This window comes from Centrocercus urophasianus, unplaced genomic scaffold (assembly GCF_019232065.1).
Source record: "Centrocercus urophasianus isolate 14NV4802_14NV808 unplaced genomic scaffold, USGS_Curo_1.0 seq_29, whole genome shotgun sequence".
In the NCBI taxonomy this organism is placed as follows: domain Eukaryota; kingdom Metazoa; phylum Chordata; class Aves; order Galliformes; family Phasianidae; genus Centrocercus; species Centrocercus urophasianus.
In genome coordinates, this window is record NW_024884855.1 from 9,182,715 (window position 1) to 9,205,233 (window position 22,519).

At 43.2% G+C, this 22,519-nt stretch overlaps 1 protein-coding gene across 5 annotated transcripts in view; it reads left to right on the plus strand.

The window, feature by feature from the left end:
* SMURF1 (SMAD specific E3 ubiquitin protein ligase 1) overlaps window positions 1-22,519 on the plus strand; it is a 42,928-nt gene that overhangs the window by 11,729 nt on the left and 8,680 nt on the right. For 2 of the 5 annotated variants that reach the window (XM_042827912.1, XM_042827914.1), the window contains exons 2-12: window positions 13,166-13,204; window positions 13,863-13,971; window positions 14,579-14,712; window positions 14,832-14,897; window positions 15,682-15,757; window positions 16,076-16,329; window positions 17,123-17,207; window positions 19,415-19,561; window positions 20,593-20,797; window positions 21,503-21,606; window positions 21,921-22,035. In XM_042827912.1, coding sequence (XP_042683846.1) covers window positions 13,166-13,204; window positions 13,863-13,971; window positions 14,579-14,712; window positions 14,832-14,897; window positions 15,682-15,757; window positions 16,076-16,329; window positions 17,123-17,207; window positions 19,415-19,561; window positions 20,593-20,797; window positions 21,503-21,606; window positions 21,921-22,035 — 1,334 coding nt within the window. Of the gene's footprint in view, window positions 1-1,086; window positions 1,310-13,165; window positions 13,205-13,862; window positions 13,972-14,578; window positions 14,713-14,831; window positions 14,898-15,681; window positions 15,758-16,075; window positions 16,330-17,122; window positions 17,208-19,414; window positions 19,562-20,592; window positions 20,798-21,502; window positions 21,607-21,920; window positions 22,036-22,519 lie in introns of those variants that run through there. The other 3 variants (XM_042827915.1, XM_042827916.1, XM_042827913.1) reach the window with 2 other exon arrangements.

Here is a 22,519-nt window from a genome sequence, read left to right on the forward strand (position 1 = left end):
AATTGCAAAGCTTTTCTTTTTCATTTAAAGTTGTCTTTGCTAGAGCACTGTGTGCATGCTGTATGCTATCTGTTTTCTTTCTAACTATTTTTATTTTGCTCTCTGAAGCTAGTCTGTAACTAAAACATTCTTAGCCTCTTTTGGCAGAGGATTTAGTCAAGGACATTTGTCATCCTGCTCTCAAGGCGCTGGTTCCGGCCTTTCTCCAAGCCACTCCAAAGCAAATTTCCTTCAGCGGTGTGCATGGTGACAGTGAGGGGAGTTCCTGCCTGCACTCCAAAGCCTTACTGCTTTCCTCTTGTTGTCATGTGCTACCATTGCTTAATCTGAAAACAAATGTGAAATATTTAACATAGCTAGATGGTACAAGATAAGGCTTGGATTTGTTCTGTGTCCGTGATGTTAGTTATGCTTGAGCTCACAGCTCACCACTCGGTCCGTAGCAGAATGATATGGATATATGTTGTATTGGCCACACAGGGATTGGGCTGTCTCGATGTGTTCAGAGGGAAGGTCCTTCCCTCCCCACCTCACAGCTAAATCAAAGGATATTTGCTATTGTGGATTGCTTTTTCTTACCCCACCTCGGCCATGGATTTGCCCCAGCCAGGCTGTTTGTTTTGCTGTTCATCCCCGCTGACTGTCAGTGGTGCTGGGCTGAATAAACAGAGACTATTGATCAAATTTGAAGTCATTAACTTGGCAGTTTAAATAGATTCTGTCCTATATAATTAGAACAAGGGAGTAACACATAGGCTGATACGGCTTTATTCTGAATAAAAGCCTCCTTTTCATGAAATCCTGTTTGGTGCTATTCAGCTCGTGCAGTTTTGTGCCTCCCATGGGTCACACAAGAATTACACGTTCTGTTTAAAATACCAAAAGTGAAGAAGCTTGCTTTGCTTGTGCAAGAGAGGGCTGATACTGATACAGTGTGGATCTGCTGAACCTTGATACTGATTGGAAATGCCGTTTGGCAGAAGGGCTCGCTAACCCACGTGCCACATGAAGTTATTGGTTAACCAATCCAGCTCAACCATTCGTGGGGCAAACAGAGGTGAGGGGGCCGGGTAGCAGCAGACCAGCTGTGGCTGTGAGCGTTACCTGAGCTCGAAAGCAGCAGGGTGGGATTGTCCATCTTGCTGCTGCTCAGCTGAGCGAAACGCCCGCCTGCCGGCTCTGGCTGTTTATACTCAAACACAACGGGTGATTAATTATTTTGGAAGGAAGACGTTTCCTTCTAATGGCTGCTGTTTTGTGATGTGTCCGTCAGCCTTCTTTAACATTTTTGGTGCTGTTCAGCGTGGAGGTAAGACAGAGAGCTTTCTGTGCCAGACTCCATGGAGATCTGCAAGGGAGGGCTCTTGGTGTGAGCATGGAGTTCAACCATGTGCACCGTGTGCCTGCAGACAGCCTGGTGCTCCACGTCATGCTGCTGCCAGCCCCTGGAGAGCGTGCAACCCCAGCAGCCGGGTGCGTGCTCACTGACCCACATTTCCTCAGGCAGTGCAGTCATTTGCCTGCCGGCACCGGGAAGAGCATCTCCTCACCTGCAGATCGGATGAGAACTGATGGAGGTTGGTTCATCCAACCAAAAGGCTTGCAGGGAATTACCACTGGGTGACTAATAGGTGGTTAGGTAGGTTTGGAGTGTGCATGTGTGCTTCCTGCGGACAGGGCTGACTGCGGAACAGCAGCACAAAAAAGTCTCTTACACATTGTTCTCGTCTCCTATTGTGATTCCTGGATATGACTGATTGTTAAATCAGATCCTTGGTTGGTTTTTTTTTTCTGCATAGGAAAGCTTTTATTGTAATTCCTAGGCAAGAGCATTACAATGCAGGGGATGTTTTTCCTGCAACATGCAGACGTGTCATACAGAACAAAACAGTGATTCTATGTGAGGGTTAATAGAGCAAAAGTAGGTGAATGAATGAAAATTTGGCTTCAGCCAGCTATTTATATCTCTATAATTACAGTCTTTTTATGGAACAAGCCTGACTTCTGTCCCATCCTCTTCCTTTCCCCCACTTCCACAGCTTCCTTATTGCTGTCCTCCCTCCCTCTCTCCCTCCCTACAGCTGAGGGTGCAGCCGCTGTCACCTCCTGCTGTCTGTCCCCACCTCCTGCTGTCTGTCCCCACGCAGCCCTGCAGCCCAAACCACTGCTGAGCTCTGGGTGCTGCTGCTGCCCTCTGCCAGCTGGGACAGACACAGCCGTGGCTCTGGGACTTGCTATGTTTTTGCAGTTGTAAACAAGAAGGGTTGAAGCCGAGCTCTCAAAACGTGACAAAATGCAGAAGGACAGTAAAGAGCACTTTGGAGCATCTTGGGCTGATGAAAGGATTATAACTGACTGAATAATATAGGAAACAAACCTAAGATTTTAGAGTTCACTTTTTCCAGGGGCTGATACCAATATCCTGAAACAGCCAATGTACTTTCTTCAAAATCAGAAGCATTGCCAGGAATTAAACTTGAGCAAACAAAATGTTTCTTTCCTTTTCCTGAATTTAAACTTTGCACCTTTATTTTCACTTGTGTTTAAGTTACTGGGGTTATTTCTCCTTTCTTGTAACTAAGTGCTAAAACAATCGGCTTCAATTACTTGGAAATTTTACCTGCACATCTGATAACATTTTCCTAGGTTTTTGCATGTGCCTCTTTAATCCTGAGGCTTGATGGATGTGATGTGAATGTGAGCTGTTAATGAAGGCAAAGAGAGGGGCTGGGAGGTGATCTCCTGCTTGTGGCTCAGCTGTGTGCAGTGGAACAGGCCAGGAGGGCATGGCATGGGGCTCATGGGATGCCTGCTTCGTTCATGGCACGCAGTGTCTTTTGTGTGTAACAAATAAAAGTGCTCACTTCGCTTTTCTGGTATAGATTTCCTACAGCAAAGTATCCAAGTAGTATTTTGAACTAATCTGGTGCACTTTTTTGCAGTAATGGCTTTTCTTGGCGAAGTGCTTTAAAGCAAATGCAGTCTTCCCACTTCAGTGCTCCAAACTGTTTGGTTTGTATTGACAGCATCTGAAACCGGCAAAAGAGTTGAGGTTAGAATTGCTTGCTATACATACAAGAACTGGTAATGAGATTATCATGAAAGAGAGAAGTCAGTAGAATGCTTGAACTCTATCTATCTTGGGCAAACCCTACAGGTTTTTTCCCCACGGGACACGAGGATGGTTTATAACCCAGTACCAAGGTCCAGGTTAGGATCAAAGCATCATTTATCACAGGCCATTAGGCCGTGCCACTTCTTTCAAGCACCAGCTCCATCGTGATGATCTGCATGCTTGCTATCCTCAGGTTGATAAATGCAGCCCGGGGAGCCAGGGGAAGAAAGAAGTTGTTCTGAATGAGTTCCAGCTGGTTCAGTTTTTGGCTGGCCCTTTGCTAAGTAGCCCAGAACAAAACGAACTCATTGCTCGTGGCCTTTGCACGCTTTTGACTCTTCACCGAATATTGACTTTCAGCATCCCAGTTTTAAATCCGAGCTCACTCTTGGGTCTGTTCAGACAGTGCTCCTCCATCTCATCTGGTTGTTATCATGCTTACTGCAAAGCGAGCGGCAGATTTGCCAATAAGGAAGGCAAAGCTGCAAGGACATGAAGCTGTTTCTTTGGCGGTGTGGGGCCTTTAGCTTTGAAAAGCTTTACGTAAGCCTGGAGACTTTTTATCTTCCTTTCCAAACATGCCAAAAAGCACTCAGCATACCTCAGTTAAAACATGAACACGGAGAACGACTGTATGTGTTAGAAGCTGGGGACAATTATAAGTCATCTGTTACCTGAGGTATGTGGTTTTAAAGTGGTGATGCAGTGCCGATGCCTCTCCTGGTACAAATATAAAGAATGCTTTTCATTTCCTTACCAAAAAAATAATAGCAGGATGGTTTGATGGTTGCTATTGAAAAGTCATCCAGTGTCCCTCAGAATTTGTTCTGGTGATAGCGAGTGAAGGTGCAGCAGTGCTGGGAGCAGTGCTGGGTAGGGGCTGCTCTTCGCTGAGGATTTCCAGCAACTGCTTGTTGCAAGAGTTATTGAAGAAATACGAAATGAGCTTGAGCAAATCAGCTTTAATCCACTGCACAGTTTTTCCCAAGGTTTGTTCTTTTGGTATTCCGAGTATTAGGTCGGCTAAACTTATCTTTCTGCCAAAATTCTATACTGGAATTGCTCTGATGTTTTAGAAAGAGTGAAGAGATGTGGATTCTTGAATGGTTTGACCACGGTGGTCACGTTTGAGACTTTAAAGTGCTAAAAAATAGCTAGCAACATTTGTTGTTTCTTACTTTCAGTGCCTTTAAAGACTTTTTTCTTGCTGTTCATTTTGCTGGCCATTAACATCAGCATAGGAGGTGTCCTGGGTCACCACAGCCACTCTCTCACCAGCAGCCTTTCCTCAGTTCCCCGTGCAGCTTTATTTCAGTATGGATGCAAGCAGTCCTGCTTTGCTAGGAGCCCAGCTCACAGGTAAAGCTTTAACACAGCTTCCCATCTGAATTAACTGAAATTGTTCTCCTGATGCATTTGAGCCTACATGACTAATAGTTTACGTAGTCTACAACTTACTCATGACTTAACACCATTCATTTTTGAAACAACAGTGCTGTTGCTTGCAAGCAATCTACTTAGTGTTTGATGAGAACCAGGCGTGAGTTTTGTACTGTTTATTAAAACAAACTAATTAGAAAATTTGGTTCCTACTGAGTTGATTTTGTACCTTATTTAATTGCTGTAAGATATCAAAAATGCTCAATATTGGCTCTGTATACAGAAACAAATCTCAGTTTTCAAATTGAGATTAAGTACGCGTGAAATTGTATTTATTTTTCCTCCCACAGAATAGTGTTTTATGTTCAAACTATTACGTTCGATTCTTGATGCTACCTGCGTATGAGGGACTATAAATACCAACTGCTTTTTGGAGACAGAAAATGTGTTTTAGGTTACAAGTTTAGTGTTCCCATTGAAACGACACGTGGCTGTAGACCTCCAGCACGGTGCTTCCTGCTGACACAGGATCTGCAGTGGAAGGGCAAACTTTCTTCTTCCTCCTGCACTGCAGGAAGATGGTTTGAAGCAGGCCAGCGAGTGAGCAGAGAGCTGGAGGTGATGCTGGGCTGCAAAATACAGCCATCACTGTTCCCCATAGCCTCAGGTGTAGCAGCTGACCCAGGGTTTGGTGCCTATCATTATTCCAGCAGTGTTTTGCACCACAGACAGGACCCCAAGGCTGGGGCTGTTTGAATTGGTGCCGTTGCTTGCTCCCTTGGCTCGTTTTAGACACGTGGTAGACATCCTCAAACATATTACTTCTGGTTTGGGTCCTTTGTTTTCTGCTTTTCCCTCCTTAATAAAGCAGCAGAGAGCAGTTGTGCTGCTTTTCCTATCGGACTTAGGAAATGCATGTCTTGTAAAAACTCCAAGTCCATTAATTGGATGGCGTTTTGTGGGAGGAAAAAAGCTGCTAATCGTATATAAACGTGCTCATAAGTGGAGTCTCACAAACTGCTTATAAACAACATAGCTGGGCTAATGGTGTGGGTAGCCCCACAGAGAATGTCTGGGAAGAGGGGGGATCTAAATTTCTGTGTTTTATAGTGCACAGAATGTTTATTGGAAAAGACTTTCATGTACTGAACTAGTAAGCAAGTGATCAACTGCAAGGGCGAATCTTTGTGAGCTTCTGTTTGATAATGAAAATGCAGTGCTTAACACTTCATACATTTAACTTAGGAAAGTGGAGATCAGAGAAATTAAATTAAACACACCTAAATTAAATGATGACTTAGCTGTAGGATGCGCTGCAAAGGGCTCTCGTTCTCATGAAGGAGTTGGAAGGTCGTTTCTGCCCAGGCAGTAGTGAAAACCAGCATAGTTTCAGACTCATTTCTAGAGTGCTCGTTGGCTTTTCTCTTGAATTTGATTCATAATTCATTGCTGTTCACCCGGTGCTTTCCAGAAGAACAATTCTGTATTTGTGAAGACTTGGCCAGCCTTTCCAGGACAGACCTGTTGTTTACTGAGGTCCCGGGATCGGGGCTGCTTTGAGCTCGGTCCTCAGCTCCACCTGTTGTGAGCAGCATGGGTTGAGCGTTCCGTTCTCGTGGGTACTTGTGTGCTTTGGAAAAGGTGCTTTGAAAGCTCCAAGTGTTAAAAGTGCAAAATATTTTTGGCCATCTTAGTAAAATTCAGTTTGGAATCTGAGTTATGAGCGCATGTGGGTGGAGGAACATGTTTTTCATGCTTTAGGAATTTTTTTCCAGATGCTTTTTCAGCACTTGGGTAACTATAAAAGTGAAGTATTAAGACTTCAGCACAGTTTTTATTTAAATGTAATTTAAGAAAATGGAGCCACATAGCTTTGTGGCAAGCTTTCAACTTCAGAGCAATGCTCTTGCACAATGCATGTTGGTGTCTGTTTCAAAATGCGAGCACAAGTATGTGCAAGCTGTGCAGATAAGCCTGTCTTGATAAATGCTCTTTGCTTGAAAACAGAAATTATTCAAGTACGTGTGGTTGGAGACACGAGATGTGGAAGGGAAGAAATGCAGAACTGTGCTGTTCCCAGTAACTGCAGCTTGCACAATCAAGTGTGGAGTAAATGTAAAATGCTGGGTTTGGTTCCAGTATGAATCTTGTCATTTAGCTGTCAGCTATGAGACAGAACAGTATTCTGATCTCGGGGCAAATTAGTGATATTTTAACAAGAATTTTTGGTTCTTTCCAGGTACTTCTGTTTCTCTCAAGTGTATGCAGAAGCTGACACTATAGCTGAAGCCTGAGCATATGGACTGTTTTCAGGGAGCTGGGAGACCATTTGTGGACGCTCTAGCAAAGCAAAACTTGACTGAGTTTGATGAGTCTTGGCGGCAGAGGACTGAGTTTTAAAAACCAGAGTGGTTATATATAACTTCATGTTCTGTGAATGTTTTCTCTGGTTAAAGGGTGGTCAATTGAGTGTTTTTTGAGAATGGCTCTCTTTGAGAACGAGCCTTCCAGCTGCTGTGAAATGGGGATAGCAGTAGCTAACTTAGCTCTTACTTCCAGTTTGCAAAGAACGTGGTTGTGTTCTGAATGTGGCGCCAGATGGTCTGCAAGGAAAAGGTCCAAGGGCGTGAAGGAGGCTCGTGCTGCAAGGGTACTTCTTGATGGCAGAATTACTGTGTTCTTGCCCCAGTGTTCCTGGTTGTGTTCCCTACAACTAAGAAATCGTTGTAGGGGCAAGGGAAATGGTAAGCTGAAGGTGCTGAAGTCACTTTGAGAGGTTTGCCCTCTACAGCAGCGACAAAAAGGCCCTGGAACTAGTTTGAGTGAGAGGTGGGAGTTCACTGTAGCTGGAGTTTGCCCCATTGTATAAGGGCTAAAGAAATTCTTTGGGTGACCTCTGTTTCAGATCTGGGGCTGGCTGAGGACAGCAGTAACAAACACTGCAGTGGTTGGGGTTACTTGGGTTTTACATCTGAGTAGAAACTGAGTATCAATAGGAGATTGCAGAGAGAGTATGAGAAAGTTCTTGGCCTGCACTGGAGGAAGGCATAGCAGTCTTACAAGAAAACTGATGCAATAATAGGATTTAATGAAAAATGTAATCTGGGAGTTAGCCTTTGTGTCAGGCATTTGTTATGGGTGAACAAAGGGGAAAGAAGAGAAAGAAGAGTTAGTATGAGAGATAATTGGATATGCTTATTTCTACTTGTCTAATTTGTGCCTTTCTCTGATTCAGCATCGGCATTAATTCAGCTTCCTATTGATCTCTTCATTAATCCCTGCAAAGTTCTCCAGCTAATTCCATAACTCTTAGTGTTTCTCCAAGGTTTGTATCTCGGTTCACTCTAAAACTTGCTTTACTGGTCGTGTTGCACGCAGTCTCAGCCAACTGGAAATGAGTGGTGTTTGTTCTTCCAATAGTCCTGCACTGATTTTTGAGTGATTCACTTTATGGAGGGTTAATCAGACCTGCTGCTGTATACATGCAGGATGTGAAGACCTGCAGTCAGTCAGTGCCCAGGAGGATTTTGTCAGTTTGAGTAAGTTTTAGGAATCTTGGAGATGAAACTGTTGGCTTTTGTCAACTTGCTGTTGTTTGTGCTGCGAGGACTCTCTCTCATGCATGACATTTTTATGCTTAGGTAGGATGGAAATCTGATTCTTGGCAAAGTGGATACTTTAATGACATGTTAATGGACTAATAAAAATGGCTTTTTCTGGGTGTGTGGTTTTTTGAAGAGCTCTTCAAAGTTGTCTAGTGTTTGCAACTGGCTGCATGAAGCCAAGTTCCAGCCCACGAGGAAAGCATGCCTTGAAAAGAGGCTTTGATTCTCACTGCAGCCTACACAAAAGGGCCACAAAAAGGCTTCGTGCATCAAATCCAGCAACTCTTTGAGAACTGAGGTTTTCTAATGAAGCATTGCTTTAATCTGGCAGTTAGGTTTGGTTCCAGCTTCAGTACGGGCAGTCTTCAAATGCCAGGGTGTGATGTGTGGCAGCCCCAAAGTCTGAGGGTTGGGGCTGGTTTGTAGAGGACTGCAGGTCTGGTTGGCACCGTGGTGCTGAGAGCATTCATGAAGGTCACTCAGTGCGCACAAAAGTGGCTGCACGTGTGAAATTAGTTCTGTACAGAGAATTGGTTTCTTTGGCAGAGGTAAGACTCAGTTTGGTTTCTTTTCTGCATTAAGCACTGCAGTGATTCACTTACTGTAAAGCTAAAGCAGTCTGTGGATTTATGCATTGCAGTCTGAAGCAGACAGAGGAAGACTACAAGTATTCTTAAAGCAAACAAGAAAAGGACTAGAATAGAAACCATGGCCTTTGTGGTGACAGCTTAAGCTTCGATTTGTGAATAAAACGGTACCTTTCAGTTCAGTGATGTGGTTTACTGCAGAGAAGCCACATTTTGACACTCGCTGCCTTTACCCGCCTTTCCTTTTCCATTCAACTTGCTCTTGTGCCCTATCAAACATAAATGATTGTCAGCCTTAGAAAAACAAAGCACTTAAAAACCTTCACGGGTTGCCTGGTGGTAGAAATGAAAACAAACGTTTGATCTGCAGCAAAGTCTCATTTAAGGTTATGCGCACAGAAGAGGGGCGATAAGCAGAGTCCTGCTTCAGGGCGCTGGGGGGGTGGCTGGGGGCATTTCTCAGCACTTTGCACACAAATTGTGTAGAAGCATTGGGATGGGAAGTGATTTCCCATCACAGGGCCAGCAAAGGTTTTAATTGTGGGCTGTGGTGCTTTGGGCTGTTAGAGCAGCATGTGGTAAATAGCTGATGCTTGTGCTTTTTCTTTTTTGTGTGAGTCTTTGTTTGTTTGTGGAAGATTTTCTACAGTTGGAGCCCATTATTTTTCTGTGCTGTCTTCTGCAGACTTTTTCAAGATGGAAGAGTCTGACAACTTGCAGTGCTTCTAATGCTTATGCTGTGTATCTCCATGATTAAAGATGGTCTGCTCAGAAGTAAATACTAAGTGAAGTCCTTTTTACGTCATTAGCCTGCTGGCCTTGTGTTTACCTTCTGTCAGAAAGTAAAATGAATATATCCTGGAATCTAGCAGCGTGTTTGCACAAGCACAAATGATTAACCTGGAATATCAAAGGGAAGGCCAGAGATGGCTGAGAGGTTTGTTTGCCAGCATCCCTCAGCACGACCTTCCCCCTTTCCCAAGGAAGACGTGGCCGTGCTGCTGGGTGGCCTTGTCTCCCACTCTAACTGGAGTGCTCAGCTGAATGCTGCTGGCTCAGATTGTAGCCACGAGTAAAAGTCCTTCATTTCAGCAAAGAGGTGCTTACCTTTCACTCAGAGCACGGAGCAAAGTGTGAATTATTGCAGTCCCTAACGCAGATGCTGCTTTGCATTCAGGCGTCTGCTGAATCTTTGCGTGCTGCAAAACTCACCTACCTGAAAACAACGATAGCAGCATAGCGCTGCGCTGAGGGAATGTTATGTTAGGTGTGAGCGAATGCACTGGCGATGCAGAGAAACAGCAGAGTGAAAGGCCTCCCTGCAGCCCAGCAGCTATCCCTCGAGCCCAGTGAGAAGGAGGAACTTGGCACCTGAGCACATTTGTAGGCAGCTCTGTTTACCTGGGGAGGTTTAATTGTTCCTCACCCGGGCTCTCCTCCTTCCCAGGAAGGCCGGTCACGCTCCAGAGGCCGCTCGCTGGTGAAGCAGCAGCTTTCTGATGCAACGCTCAGCCTGGCTCAGAGCAGGCAGCAGAGCCGTGCCGTGCTTCCCTTCCTACACCTGCTGCAGCTCCTACAGATGATTCACTTCTGCTTTGGGAGCGGGCGAACAGCCGGGGGCTGGCACGGAACTGCTCGCCTCCCCCGGGCTGCGCTGAATCCGCAGGGTGAATCCTGACTTTGTCTAAGCCTCATCCTTTCTTCACCCTCTGCCAAATATGCTTTCACATTAATGCTTCACCCAGCTGGCTAATTTGGCCTTTGAAATTATCTCAGTAATGTCAGGTGCTTAAAAAAACATTCCCATCCCTTTATAAATATTATAATAGGGATGTGAAGACATTGCTTCAGTGTTCCTTGGGATCTACAGTATAAAAAGAAGTTCTTGAGTGCTGCATAGCAATCCGGAGTGCAGCATAAACAAATAGTGTGTCAAGCTGGAACAAGTCGGTTGGCTTTCAGAAGGCTTTCAGAAGGCAGAATGTAAATGTCCGAGACAGGAGAATCAGTGCCTTCTGTAACTCTGCAACAAATGTGAGCAGATTTCTCCTGCTGGTGGGCCATAAGCCTCGTTTGAAAGAAAGGAAAAGCATTTTGCAAAGGCTGGATGCTGGGTTTTGTGCAAAGCCTGAGCAGAGTGGCCGGTTTGCAGATCAGCATCCATCCCTTTCCCTGTGCCTCGTCCGGGCAGCAACATCCATGCAGGGGTAACTTCAGTAACTTCTTAAGCTTTTGTAGGTAAATCCAGCTGAGTTCAGGGCTTTCAGTCTGAGGTGGCAGCAGCCAGATCCCAGAGCAGATTCACTGAGGTCCTGTTGGAGGCTGGACATTTGAGAAGCAAATTGGGCACGGCTTTACGGATCTGGGGGTGCTGCTGATGTGGTTTCATGTCCAAGCATCCCAGTGCTGACTTTTGTCACTTTTTGCTTTACTGGAATTCAGAAATGTATCCCCTCGAAGTGATAGGGCACTTGAAAATATTTTTCTTAGTGAGTTTCATATGCAAATAGTGGAGCAAAGCCAGAGGTCCCTCTTGGGCAGCCTGTTCCTACAGGTTGCTCCACAGAAGTTTGTCTGCCGCTAGCTGTTACGCCAGTGTTCTTACTAGAAAGAATCATGGTTTTTTGCAACCTAAAATTGAGGGTTTCACAGGCTGCAACTGGCAAATTGGCAACCATGCTCCTCTGCTATAGAACTGAAAGCCTGTGGCAGAAAGAAAAGAATGAACTGAAAAGTAGAATTCTTTAGTAACAGCTTTAGAAGCTGCGGCTGCTGGTGAGCTCTAGAAAGCACACCTGAAATGTAAAGTAAATGTGATAATTGTATAGCCAGAGAATATGCAGATTGTTACAGATGGAGTACTTGTCCAACTTAATAACGTGTTCTTCGAATGGGGAAGGAAAGTGGGATGAGTTATTTGATTTAAAAAAGAAAAAGCTCCACCACTCAGAGGAACTTCAAAATTCGTTTTGGCGAGTGCTGGAACGTTCTGGTTCTGGTTCTGCCTGTACTCATTGCCTGCTCTGCTGGTTCTTTTTCCTGGCTGGGAGGAGGAAATTAAGCTTTGCCTTGTTGTGCTTCCATAGAGCAGCAGCAGCTGATTCTGTCACCCTGCTCTATTTCAAACTGAATTGCCACGGTCCTGCAGACTTCTCCTTTTTGGTCAGCTCTTAAAATGCCCAAGAGGAGCTTTCTCTGAACATGCAGTTTACCAATCTCAGAAGCACATAATTTTTAATCCATTCTAAAAATAGTTGCATGCAGTGGCTGCTTTAATTATTAATAAAACGGAAGGATTTGTGTATTTTTTTTTTCTGTGTACATCTGTGTTAAGCTGGGATGGCTCTGGGCTGTTGGCTTGTCGTGTGAGATGAGGCAGTCCTTATTCTGCCGGATGTTTCAGCTGATGGGCTGTTGCTGTGGAATTCCAGTGGAAGTGCAAAAGAAATATATATTTATGCACATCTTCACTGCGCCCAGCATAGAGCTGCTGTGTGCAAATGCTGCTGGGGCTGCTGGAAGTGCAGGGCCTGGCAGATGAGAAGCATCTGTGCCAGGGGAAAAGACCATCTTGAGTTATCTGTGAGCGTTCATCCTCGTGCTGAAGGATAGAACTTGGTGGGGAAGAGGCTCCCTCAAAGGCTCAGTCTTATAAACACTTTTCTTGGTTCTTTTTTTCTCCTGGTGCTTGGCGAGTCAGAGCTCTCATGTTTTCATGTTTGGCTCTGTAGTTACTTTTTCTGGCCTAAGAGTTTAATGGATACTGAGCTACTTGAATTATTGAGGCTGTGCTGAGCAGCCCTTACTAAACAGCAGAATTTAGGCTTGTAGCTGGTAATGGACCAAGTAGAAATGGAGATTGGTGCAAGTTTCTTGATCTCATTTTTGCCTTAACCTCTCTGTTATTGAGTGGAATTGTAGAGAGGGAAATGATGTCTCAATTGTGGCCCTTGCAAAGGAAAAATTCTTGATGCTGTCTTTTCCCTCAGTATTTCTGTTTTCTCCTCGATGAAGTCGTGTTCATCTCCAAACCTTTCTGTTTTGGTGAGGTGTTGAGGCTGTTGGAGCAGCACCTCCAAGAGTTGGCTGTACTGCTGCTCTGAAAAGCAGGAGGCTGCACAGTGTCTGCTAGGACCTGGTGCCGAGGTCACCTCCAGGAGCCCTGAACCATTCTTGGTTCAAAACCTGCATTGTAAGATGAGTGAAACAAGTGCAGCAAAATCTTGTTGAAGCACATAAGCATGTAGCATAGAAAACAAGGAGGCTTTGGCACAAAGAGACGTGCAATAAATCCATACTTTGCAACAGCGGAACAAAGCAGCAAAGTGCATTTCCAATCACAGATAAAGAAAACGATGCTCGTGTTTAACATTTGGGTTTCTTACAGGAATTAAGACCTGGTAGTATTGTAAGGGGTGTGATTGCTGCAAGGCTTTATTTGTTCTGAAGATTTCTTACTGTGATATTTTGTTTTGCAGTATTATGTGCCAAGAATCTTGCAAAGAAAGATTTCTTCAGTAAGTATGCCTTAATTGTATAACCTTCTGCTCTTGCTTAATGAGGTTTATCTCTAGACTGTGCTTTACTGTCCTGGCTCATTTTTGGATGTGATTTGTTCTGTGGCTCATGCTTGCAGTAGCATTGCATTACTACACAAACACACGTTGCCCTGAACTGTATTTGGGTGATGCAGGCTCCAGTGTTGGAAAGACCAAGGATCTCAAATTCTTGTTGAAAGTCTGGCTGATGACACCACAAGCAGGTTGCTACTTGCACTTCTTTCTGTGGGTTACCAGTAGCATCCATCTCTTGTGGAAGTATTTGCAAAACATGCCATGGGTGCAAGAAAAGTATCCCAGAGCTGCAGTCTAATGTTATGTTAAGGATTGAATAAAAATGCCTACTTTCCAGTATGCTTATAGCATTTAAGCACTGTTAAATTAAGCACGTTTCGCCTGTTTCCTAAATAGTTTTACTATTTATGGCAGATACAAATGTGTAGGGCAGAAGTACCTCGTTCTTTAAATAGGAACTGCTTTCTCTATTTTCAGTTTGGGGATGATGGCACCTTTCCTTTCTTGAGGGGAGAAAACGTGCAGGACTTGATGATATCATTATCTGGGCAGAAACAAAACAAAAAGCACGAAGTGTAACAGCCCCTTTTCCCTTCCACAGGACTTCCTGACCCGTTTGCAAAAATAGTTGTTGATGGGTCAGGTCAGTGCCACTCAACTGACACTGTGAAGAACACATTGGACCCCAAATGGAACCAGCATTATGATCTGTGAGTTGTTCCTTAGGTCATAAGTAAACTCGTGTGTGTGTATAGATATATATATGTATTGCAGGCATTTATCTGATAGATGAAAGGGAAGAATTGCCACTGGTGCTTCATCATGTGTTACCAAGAAGAATCATACTTGCTGAGGAGGACTAATGTTTGCAATGACAGAAAACTGCCTGCTAGTAAAGGTTTGCTTCTGTTGCCTGTAGGTGTTTGAATTTGGAGATATGTGTATGTTAGGTACAGAGCACCACGGCGTGGAGTGAGCAGTTCAGCTTTTAGAACAGATTGTCCTTGCAGTGATTCATTGTCTTCAAAATATTACAAATATAAATTTTAAGAAAGTTTTCTACATCAATTAGTTTGATGCTGAGGTTTTAATGGGGCTGCCTGTGGTTAATTTGTGCTGCAGCAATATCAATTAAATGTGCTATGTAACGTGCAGTAACTCATTAATAACACCATTCCAGGCTTAAGCACTTCTGTGTTTATAATAAAGGAGCGTGACCAACGTACTCCAATGTATCAGAATTTGTAGCACAGAAATGCTGTGGAGTGAGGTGGTGTTTTCTTCTGAAATGACTCTTCTGATACGTATTTTTTGTAGATATGTTGGGAAGACAGATTCCATAACCATCAGTGTATGGAACCATAAAAAAATCCACAAGAAACAGGGAGCTGGCTTCCTGGGGTGTGTGCGACTCCTCTCCAATGCCATCAGCAGGCTAAAAGACACCGGATGTAAGAGCAGCTCCTGCCTGGCACAGTCAGGAACCTTCATTGCCTTGTGTCTGAGTAGTGAGTAGTGTTCTCTCCCAGCCCCTCCGTGTTTTGTTGATGTTTCCAACTCTTGTTTGCAGACCAGCGTTTGGATCTATGCAAACTAAATCCCACGGATACTGATGCTGTGCGAGGCCAAATAGTGGGTAAGAATACTCTTAGTTAAACATGTATCTTCTTAAATACACCATCAGGGCAAATGATGAATTGAAAGAGACACCCATGGTTACTGCTTCAGAGCCTTTTCTGTGTTGTTTCTTCAGGTTTTAATGGGATTAGGTTACATAACAGCAATTGTTCTGTTGTACTCCTACAAACGAGTTGATTTGCTCTTATTTAATAATGGCAAACAATATTAAGAAGAGGGAGTGCACTTGGCAAGGTTCCTATTGCAGCTCTGGAAGGGTGAAATGTTACTGTAAAACTAATAGCTTTTGGACCAAGATGACAGGCAAAAGGGACATCACCTGGATAGGAGGGACCTAAAGAAGGTAAAAGAAATTCTGCAAATTGCTGTTTCAATGCCATCCTCCCCCTGCCCTGCCCTGAGCCCAAGCTTTTCAATAGCTGTACATCAATATGTTCAGCAAAATCAGAATTCTCACCGTTATGATGACATCTAGTGGTGAGCAATTTCCTCCCAGCTCACCTTCCCCATGAAATGCAGATGTGGGGCCTGGTATTTGATATTCACAGGAACAGAATCAGCTTCAGTTTTGATGATGTGATGCCTCTCATGTCTTTCCACCCTATTTAAAAAGTCAGTAATGTGTCAGGGTTGTGGGGGGAGCTGGGGCGAGTGATGTGCTCTCATGTGTGCAGTATGGTTTTAGTGTTCTGCAGTGTTTTACCCTGTGTAAATGTGGGTTGTCTGGTTTGTTGTTGTTGTTTAGGGAACAATTATGAACTTGCCTTTGGTTTTTATTTCAGTCAGTTTACAGACACGGGACAGAATAGGCACCGGAGGTTCTGTGGTAGACTGCAGAGGGCTTTTGGAGAATGAAGGGTAAGGATTCCTTTCTTTACATTTCCTCAGAAAACAGGTTTATATGTGGGAAGAATATAATGAGTGTTAACTTCTCTGGGAATACGTAACAGGTAGTAAAGCTGTAGCTGAATGCTTGCTCAAAGAAAATCAGCTGAACTGACAAGGACTTGATATTTCTTGTTACCTGTGCTTCTGGCACTTCTGTTTGGCTAAGAAATTTGGTGTAAGGAAATGGCATATCTTGGGTTGGAAGTTACTTGAAGTAATGGAGAGAGAAAGGGAGAGAGAGAAAGACATTTGTTTCTACATTCACTTCTGTGATGGAAAATCTTGAAGTTTCCCCATTTTCAGAACGGTTTATGAAGATTCTGGACCAGGGAGGCCACTGAGCTGTTTTATGGAAGAACCAGCACCCTACACAGACACTACAGGGGCTGCAGGTGGAGGCAATTGTCGCTTTGTAGAGTCTCCCAGTCAAGATCAGAGGCTTCAGGCACAGCGCCTTCGGACTCCTGAAGTCAGAGGTCATGTACAGACACCTCAGAACAGACCTCATGGTCACCAGTCTCCTGACCTACCTGAAGGCTATGGTAAGAATTTTCCAGAACCATTACATTTAAGTTTTCAAAAGGCTTCAGAGGACATTTTCCCATTTTACCATCCTGATGTGGTTTACCTGTTAGGACGTGCAGTATCCGTGAGCATCTGATGGTCTGCATTTTGGAAAAGGAACTGAGCAGTGCAGCTGCAAGTTTGAGATTGTCTAATTAGCAGTTGTCTACTCCAGGATACACTGAGGGGCTGATGGTAAATTAAACATGAGGTTGTGGTGTGATGCTGTTACAGAAAATTCACTGCTAATCTTGGCATTGTATCTAGGGAGAAACGCATGTAAAGAGCTCTTTAAACTAGAGCAGTAATGCTATTTTTTCCTTCCCCCTTGGCGTATCGTGTAGGTTTGAGCCCACATTTGAGAAAAGATCAGGAAAATATAAAAGCAAAGAAGCCAGTAGTACAGAAGATTAGGAAGGATAAGATTAAGGAGAATTTAAAGCTTGGAAAAGAGCACGCCAAATCTAGGAGGAAAGAAATCCAGTTTGGGGGTTTGAGATGTCTCAAGATCTAAAAATAAAAATACAAACTGAGACATGCTGGATTTTTGAGTTTGAAAAGGATTGCTGAACTGCAGTCAAGTAAACTTGTGAGGACTGTGTTTAAGGGCAAAGCAGTCTGTGCTGCAAGAGATCAGGTGGGATGGCTCAAATACTGTCTCCTAGCTCTGACAGAAAGGCAATGTGCTCTAATGGCTTCAAACAAACTGTTTATTCAGGTTGGTTTTTTTTAGAGTTGTGCCTTACCATAATCTTCCATCCATCTTCACAGAACAAAGAACAACGGTACAGGGACAGGTTTATTTTTTGCACACGCAGACTGGAGTTAGCACCTGGCATGACCCTAGGATACCAAGGTATGTATTTCTAGTTACAAACTCGGGGCCATGGGGGGGATTCTGTGCATGTACAGATGTAAGCTGGGTCTTTTAGAGCAAAAATCTGTGAAATCTTTAAGAATAATAATTATGAAGTGGACTTTCTAAACTTAAAGGAGAGACATGAGCAGAGGGTGATTTTGGATCTCTCTAGTTAGCTTTTTGCCATACATTAAATATGACTTTTTGAAAGGGAGAATTACCTACCAGTGAATCATGTAAAACAAGCAAAGAAAAGTGTGTAGTCCTTCAGGAAACCATTTGACAAACCCTTCCAAAAATGTCAACGTGACTTCATTATTGGTTTTGTGAAGTTGGATTTCTGAATCAAATATTTTTTGTTTAAAACCTGTTTGGACTACAAATGAAATAAAAAAGTGACTGCTTTTTGGCTGTTGGATTAGTAATTTCTGCTGTAGGAGTGCCCATTCTTGTACAACCCAAGCAGAGAGATTACTTGTTATCTTTAAACTTGAAGTAGTGTTGGGGTTTTTATGCTTCAGACCAATGATTTGCAGCTAGGAAATACGGATCCTCCACATGATTAATTTAGAAAAGCCTCTTTAAAACTTAACCTGCACTTAATCCAGGTCTTTGTGACTAAGGTCTGTCTGTCTTCCTTGAGGAGCTCTGAATCTGGGCTGTTTCACTGCACACCCAATTCTGTGGTAAAGCACGGAGTAACTCTTCAGCTGCTGTGTTCATTGTGTGATAGACCAGTGTGGTACAGGATATTAGAAATATTATATGCAGTAGTGTAAGCAAAAGTGTTGATATAGCCACAGGATATGGGAGGATATGAAAAAATGAGGTTTAGGGAGAGATAAAATAGCTGATGTTAGATTAGCTGGTGTTGTTGGAAGAAGAAATGACAATATTCATTCTTCATGTCACTCAAGTCTGGCTTGAATGCCCAAAGCCTTATTTCTTCTTCAAGTGATCCTGATTTACTTAATGAAAGCTGCTGCTTCTTTTTGCTGCAGATCTGAGCCAGATTTTTTTTACCAGCAATGTAAGTGGGCACGTTCCTCTCAAGAAGTGGAGATGGCTTTGCTTTACCACCAAGTTACAGTGCAAAAATGTAACCTTGGCATTTAGCACAGATGTAGGTTAAAACTTGATGTAATCAAATCTTAAAGCACTTTCAGATGCACAGCTGATTGAAACAAATGGCTACAGCTATAATCTTCTTTCTAGGAGCCTAACAAAGGCTCCTCTGTCTCCCTGTCTACCCCATGCTGGCTTATGCCATCCCTTGACAGTAATGAAGCCTTTGATCTACAAATTGTTCCACCTTTTCTAAAGCCTCTCATACCCTTATGCTGAGGTGGGGTTGTTAGATTTAGGTAAGGAAATCTACAGTGATGTCTTCAACCCTGCATAATAGATGAACTCACCTCAGCTGTCCAGAGAATCCCTCCCTGCACAGCATTTCTGCCAAAACAAGTCTCCAGATTCCCCTCCTTCTTTTTCTTGCCACTGTGGTATTTTACTGCACGGGTTGGTAGCTCTAAAGCATTTTAAACTCTCGAGTTGTAAATACATCCTGAGTGTTGGATTTCACTGCTATTGTGTACCTGGAGGTGAGTGATTGCCTTTAGCAGCGCTTACAAAGAACGGCACCTTGAAGCTATCAGGAATGAGAGGGACCAGGTCAGTGAAGCCTTCCTGGGAGCGATTTCTCATGCTTAAGTTTCTAACCTTGCTAATTAAAGAGGTGAATTTTTCTTTTTAGGTGATCTTAGTGTTGGCTGCCTCGGCTTCTTAACCCCCTGCTTATTTGGAGGCAGTGGTTGCTTTGGAGGCCTTTCATTTGTAGGTTTCCTGCGCACGGCTGGCATTAATGTTAATAGGATTTCTCTTTTTTTTTTTTCTGTGAATTTTTTTGCTACAAGGAAGATCTCCCTCTCCTTTTGCAGCTCTGCCTAAATGATGGTGTTGCATGTTGAGGTTACTTTTAAGCCGCGTGGCTTTGTTACTTCCAAGGACAGCTTACAAAGTTGCACTGCTTAGATGGAGGATTCTAAAAGGGCAACATTAAAGTAGCTATCGTGTGCTTCTTTGCTGAGACCTTCGTAGCCCGGAATCTCTGAGAGCCAACTTCACTCCCCCTCTCCATGCCCTGAATGTAATTGTTTCCACCTTCCCTTCGGCAGCGCTTTAACTTTGTTTGCTTTCCTCCTCAGAGACCTTAACAGTGTGAATTGCGATGAGCTGGGACCTCTGCCTCCAGGTTGGGAAGTTAGGAGTACGGTTTCAGGAAGAATATATTTTGTAGATCATAACAACAGAACCACGCAATTCACAGATCCACGACTACATCACATCATGAAGTAAGAAGCTTGCAGGATAAATAATTCATCTAAAGTTTGGATTCTTAAACCATTTATTTTTGTACAGTTTTGACTACAGTCTGGGAGTCATGAGGGGCTGAAAAAAAAATCAGTGTGTAATGATATTAGGCAACAGATAGGCAAGGAGGTGGATTTCTGTGTGGGTCTAATCAGGGTCTGAATGTTAGTTGTCAGCCCCAGTTTTGTCTAAACTTCATGCAAAGTCTCTACAAAACTGCTTTTATTATGCTTTGCAGTCCCCAAGGAGGGCTTGCATATTTCTGCACAATGCTGATCTTTTAAGTTGGTTTGATAAAACTGCACCAAGTTGTGTTGGAGAAAATAGGCAGTTCTAGAAATGCTGGGGTGTGGGGTGGAGGATCTGCCAGGCAGTTCCACAGCACTCCACTCATGTCTCTCTGGCTTAGCAGTTCAGTTCTGTGGTGGACATGAGCTGGCTTTGTGCTCCCTTGAGCTCCAGACAACAGGAATATAAAGCCAACTGGAGTCGGGTCGCCTGGTGCTGTGCACAGCCAGCTCAGGTTTAGCAGGATGTAATCAATTCAAGCTCTGCATCATGCAAAAGCAGCTGCACTGTTACAGAACTGACCCTGGAAGAAGCCTGATTGCGTGCATCGTGCCTGAGTTCAGAATTTGCCTTGGATCCAATTTGGCTGTGCTTGAAACCTACTGCAGAATCTCTTACCTAAAAAATAAAATGGATCCTCAGCCCAAATAAAGGCATGACCAGTGAGGATGTTTGAAGCTTCATCTATGTGGGACACGTACATATATCTCTTCCAATAACTGTAGAGGCAGTTCTGTTCTACTGTGTTATCCCTGCTTTGGGTGGAGCTGGAAAAAAAAATTCACTGCAGTTGTTAGATGGTTCCATTTATAAAGCTGTTGTTTCATTAGAGATCTTTTCATGTTCTTCAAGATGTATGGGAGAAGCACCAGAAAGTTTTATTGTTTTTACATCTTCCTTGTTGTAATGCTTCTAGAATGAATATTTTGCTTTCCTTTCAAAGTCATCAATGCCAGCTAAAAGAGCCCAGCCAGCAGCCTCTGCCAGCTCCAAACGAGGGGTCTGTGGAAGAGGGTGAAGAGTTGCCTGCACAGAGATATGAAAGAGACTTGGTGCAAAAGCTGAAAGTTCTTAGACATGAGCTCTCCCTTCAGCAGCCACAGGCAGGTCACTGCCGCATTGAGGTATCCAGAGAGGAAATATTTGAGGTATGTGATGGTCTCTGTACTACTGATATCAGCTTCTCTTACTCAAGTTTAATGAAACTGATCTTACATCAAGTCTGTTTAATGAGAGAACTGGTGAATCCAGTGGTATCACATGGATTATCAGAACTCTGATTAAATTAAAGAAAAAGCATTCCTTTAGTTTCGTGTTTTAACGTGGACGTTGGTAAGAAGAGATTCTGAGTAGTTTGGGGTTCTTTTGCCAATGCAAATGTTTAGTTGCTGGAAGTCTTTCACCTTACATGAGCAAAGCTAGATTATGTAAACTTCACATGGATTTTGCTGACAAATTTGAGCATTCTTTTTCATTTAGAAATGACAGCAGTTGAAAACTGCTGAAAGCAGTTGGAAAGGAATGGCATCTGCTTGCTATTACCACTGTGTATGTAGTGTGCAAGAGGTAACTCTAATTGGCCATTCTTCTATTCTTAGATTGAATTATTTTTTAAGTACCTTTGCAGCAAAAGGGAATTAAGCTTTTTGTGGACTTTACACCAACAAATATTAGTGCTGTCATTGAAATGTGCTTTAGATTAGCTCTTTAGCAGAATGTTTTCTGTAGCTGAGTAAAAAATCTGTGTTACACTAATTCTTAGAGCTTCTTAGAGCTAATTATAGAAAAGAAATGAAATGTCTAATCTGTTAAAAAAAACCCCAACCTATAAATATATGTGTACACGTGTACAGGAATCCTACCGTCAGATAATGAAGATGAGGCCAAAGGATTTGAAAAAGAGGCTTATGGTAAAATTTCGAGGCGAGGAAGGCCTGGATTATGGAGGAGTAGCAAGGTGGGATTTCAGTTTTTCTGACGCTTTGTAGCTGTGAAATTGGTGTTTCTTTGTGTGTGTGTGTTTTTCAGTGAGTCTTGCTCAGACTTGATTTGTTTAAATATGTCTCTGACAGTGTTTAGGGAATGGGTGAGGAATGAGATGGCATTGTCTCATGGCTTACTAGCTATGTTAATTCATGGTAATTTCTTCATTACTTATAAACCAAAACCAAGCTAGGAAACTGATAACTGTGTTAATGGTTCACAATAACTGTGTTGTCTGAAGTTTAAATGCAAGTTGCTTTCTTCTAAAATAACACTTTTTCTTGGCAGAGAATGGTTGTATTTACTGTGCCATGAAATGTTGAATCCATACTATGGACTCTTCCAGTACTCTACAGATAATATTTACATGCTGCAAATCAATCCAGATTCCTCTATCAACCCTGTAAGTATTGACTTCTGAGCAATATGTGTACTTTAAGAGCTTGTCTCCTGCAGTTGATCATTGCAGCTGTTTTTTTCATGATAAGAACATACAGTGACGTGGGGTAAAAACATGTTAACAAGTCTTGTGTTGTTATGGTACAGAGGAGCAGGGTTTGCACAGAAGTAACATGAGAGAAGAGTTCTCTTTTGATAAGTACCTGAAATCTTTTGGCTGTCATTTGAGACTCCTTGGTGCTGGCTGGGGTGCATGTTGATTCTGGGATAGGTAAAAGTACTCTTCATTTTAACTACAGGTGATGGTGCAGACACTGCATGGTCTCTGTGACTGCAGGGGCTTGTAAGCCTTGCTTTCCCTTTCTCAATAAGCTCCTGTGTCGTTTGGGTGTTTTCTTCCTCACTATTGGAGGCCTTGTATTGATGTAAGCCCTAAAATGAGCAGCAATTCTGTTTGCAAGGTCTAAAGCACTTGTATATAATTTATT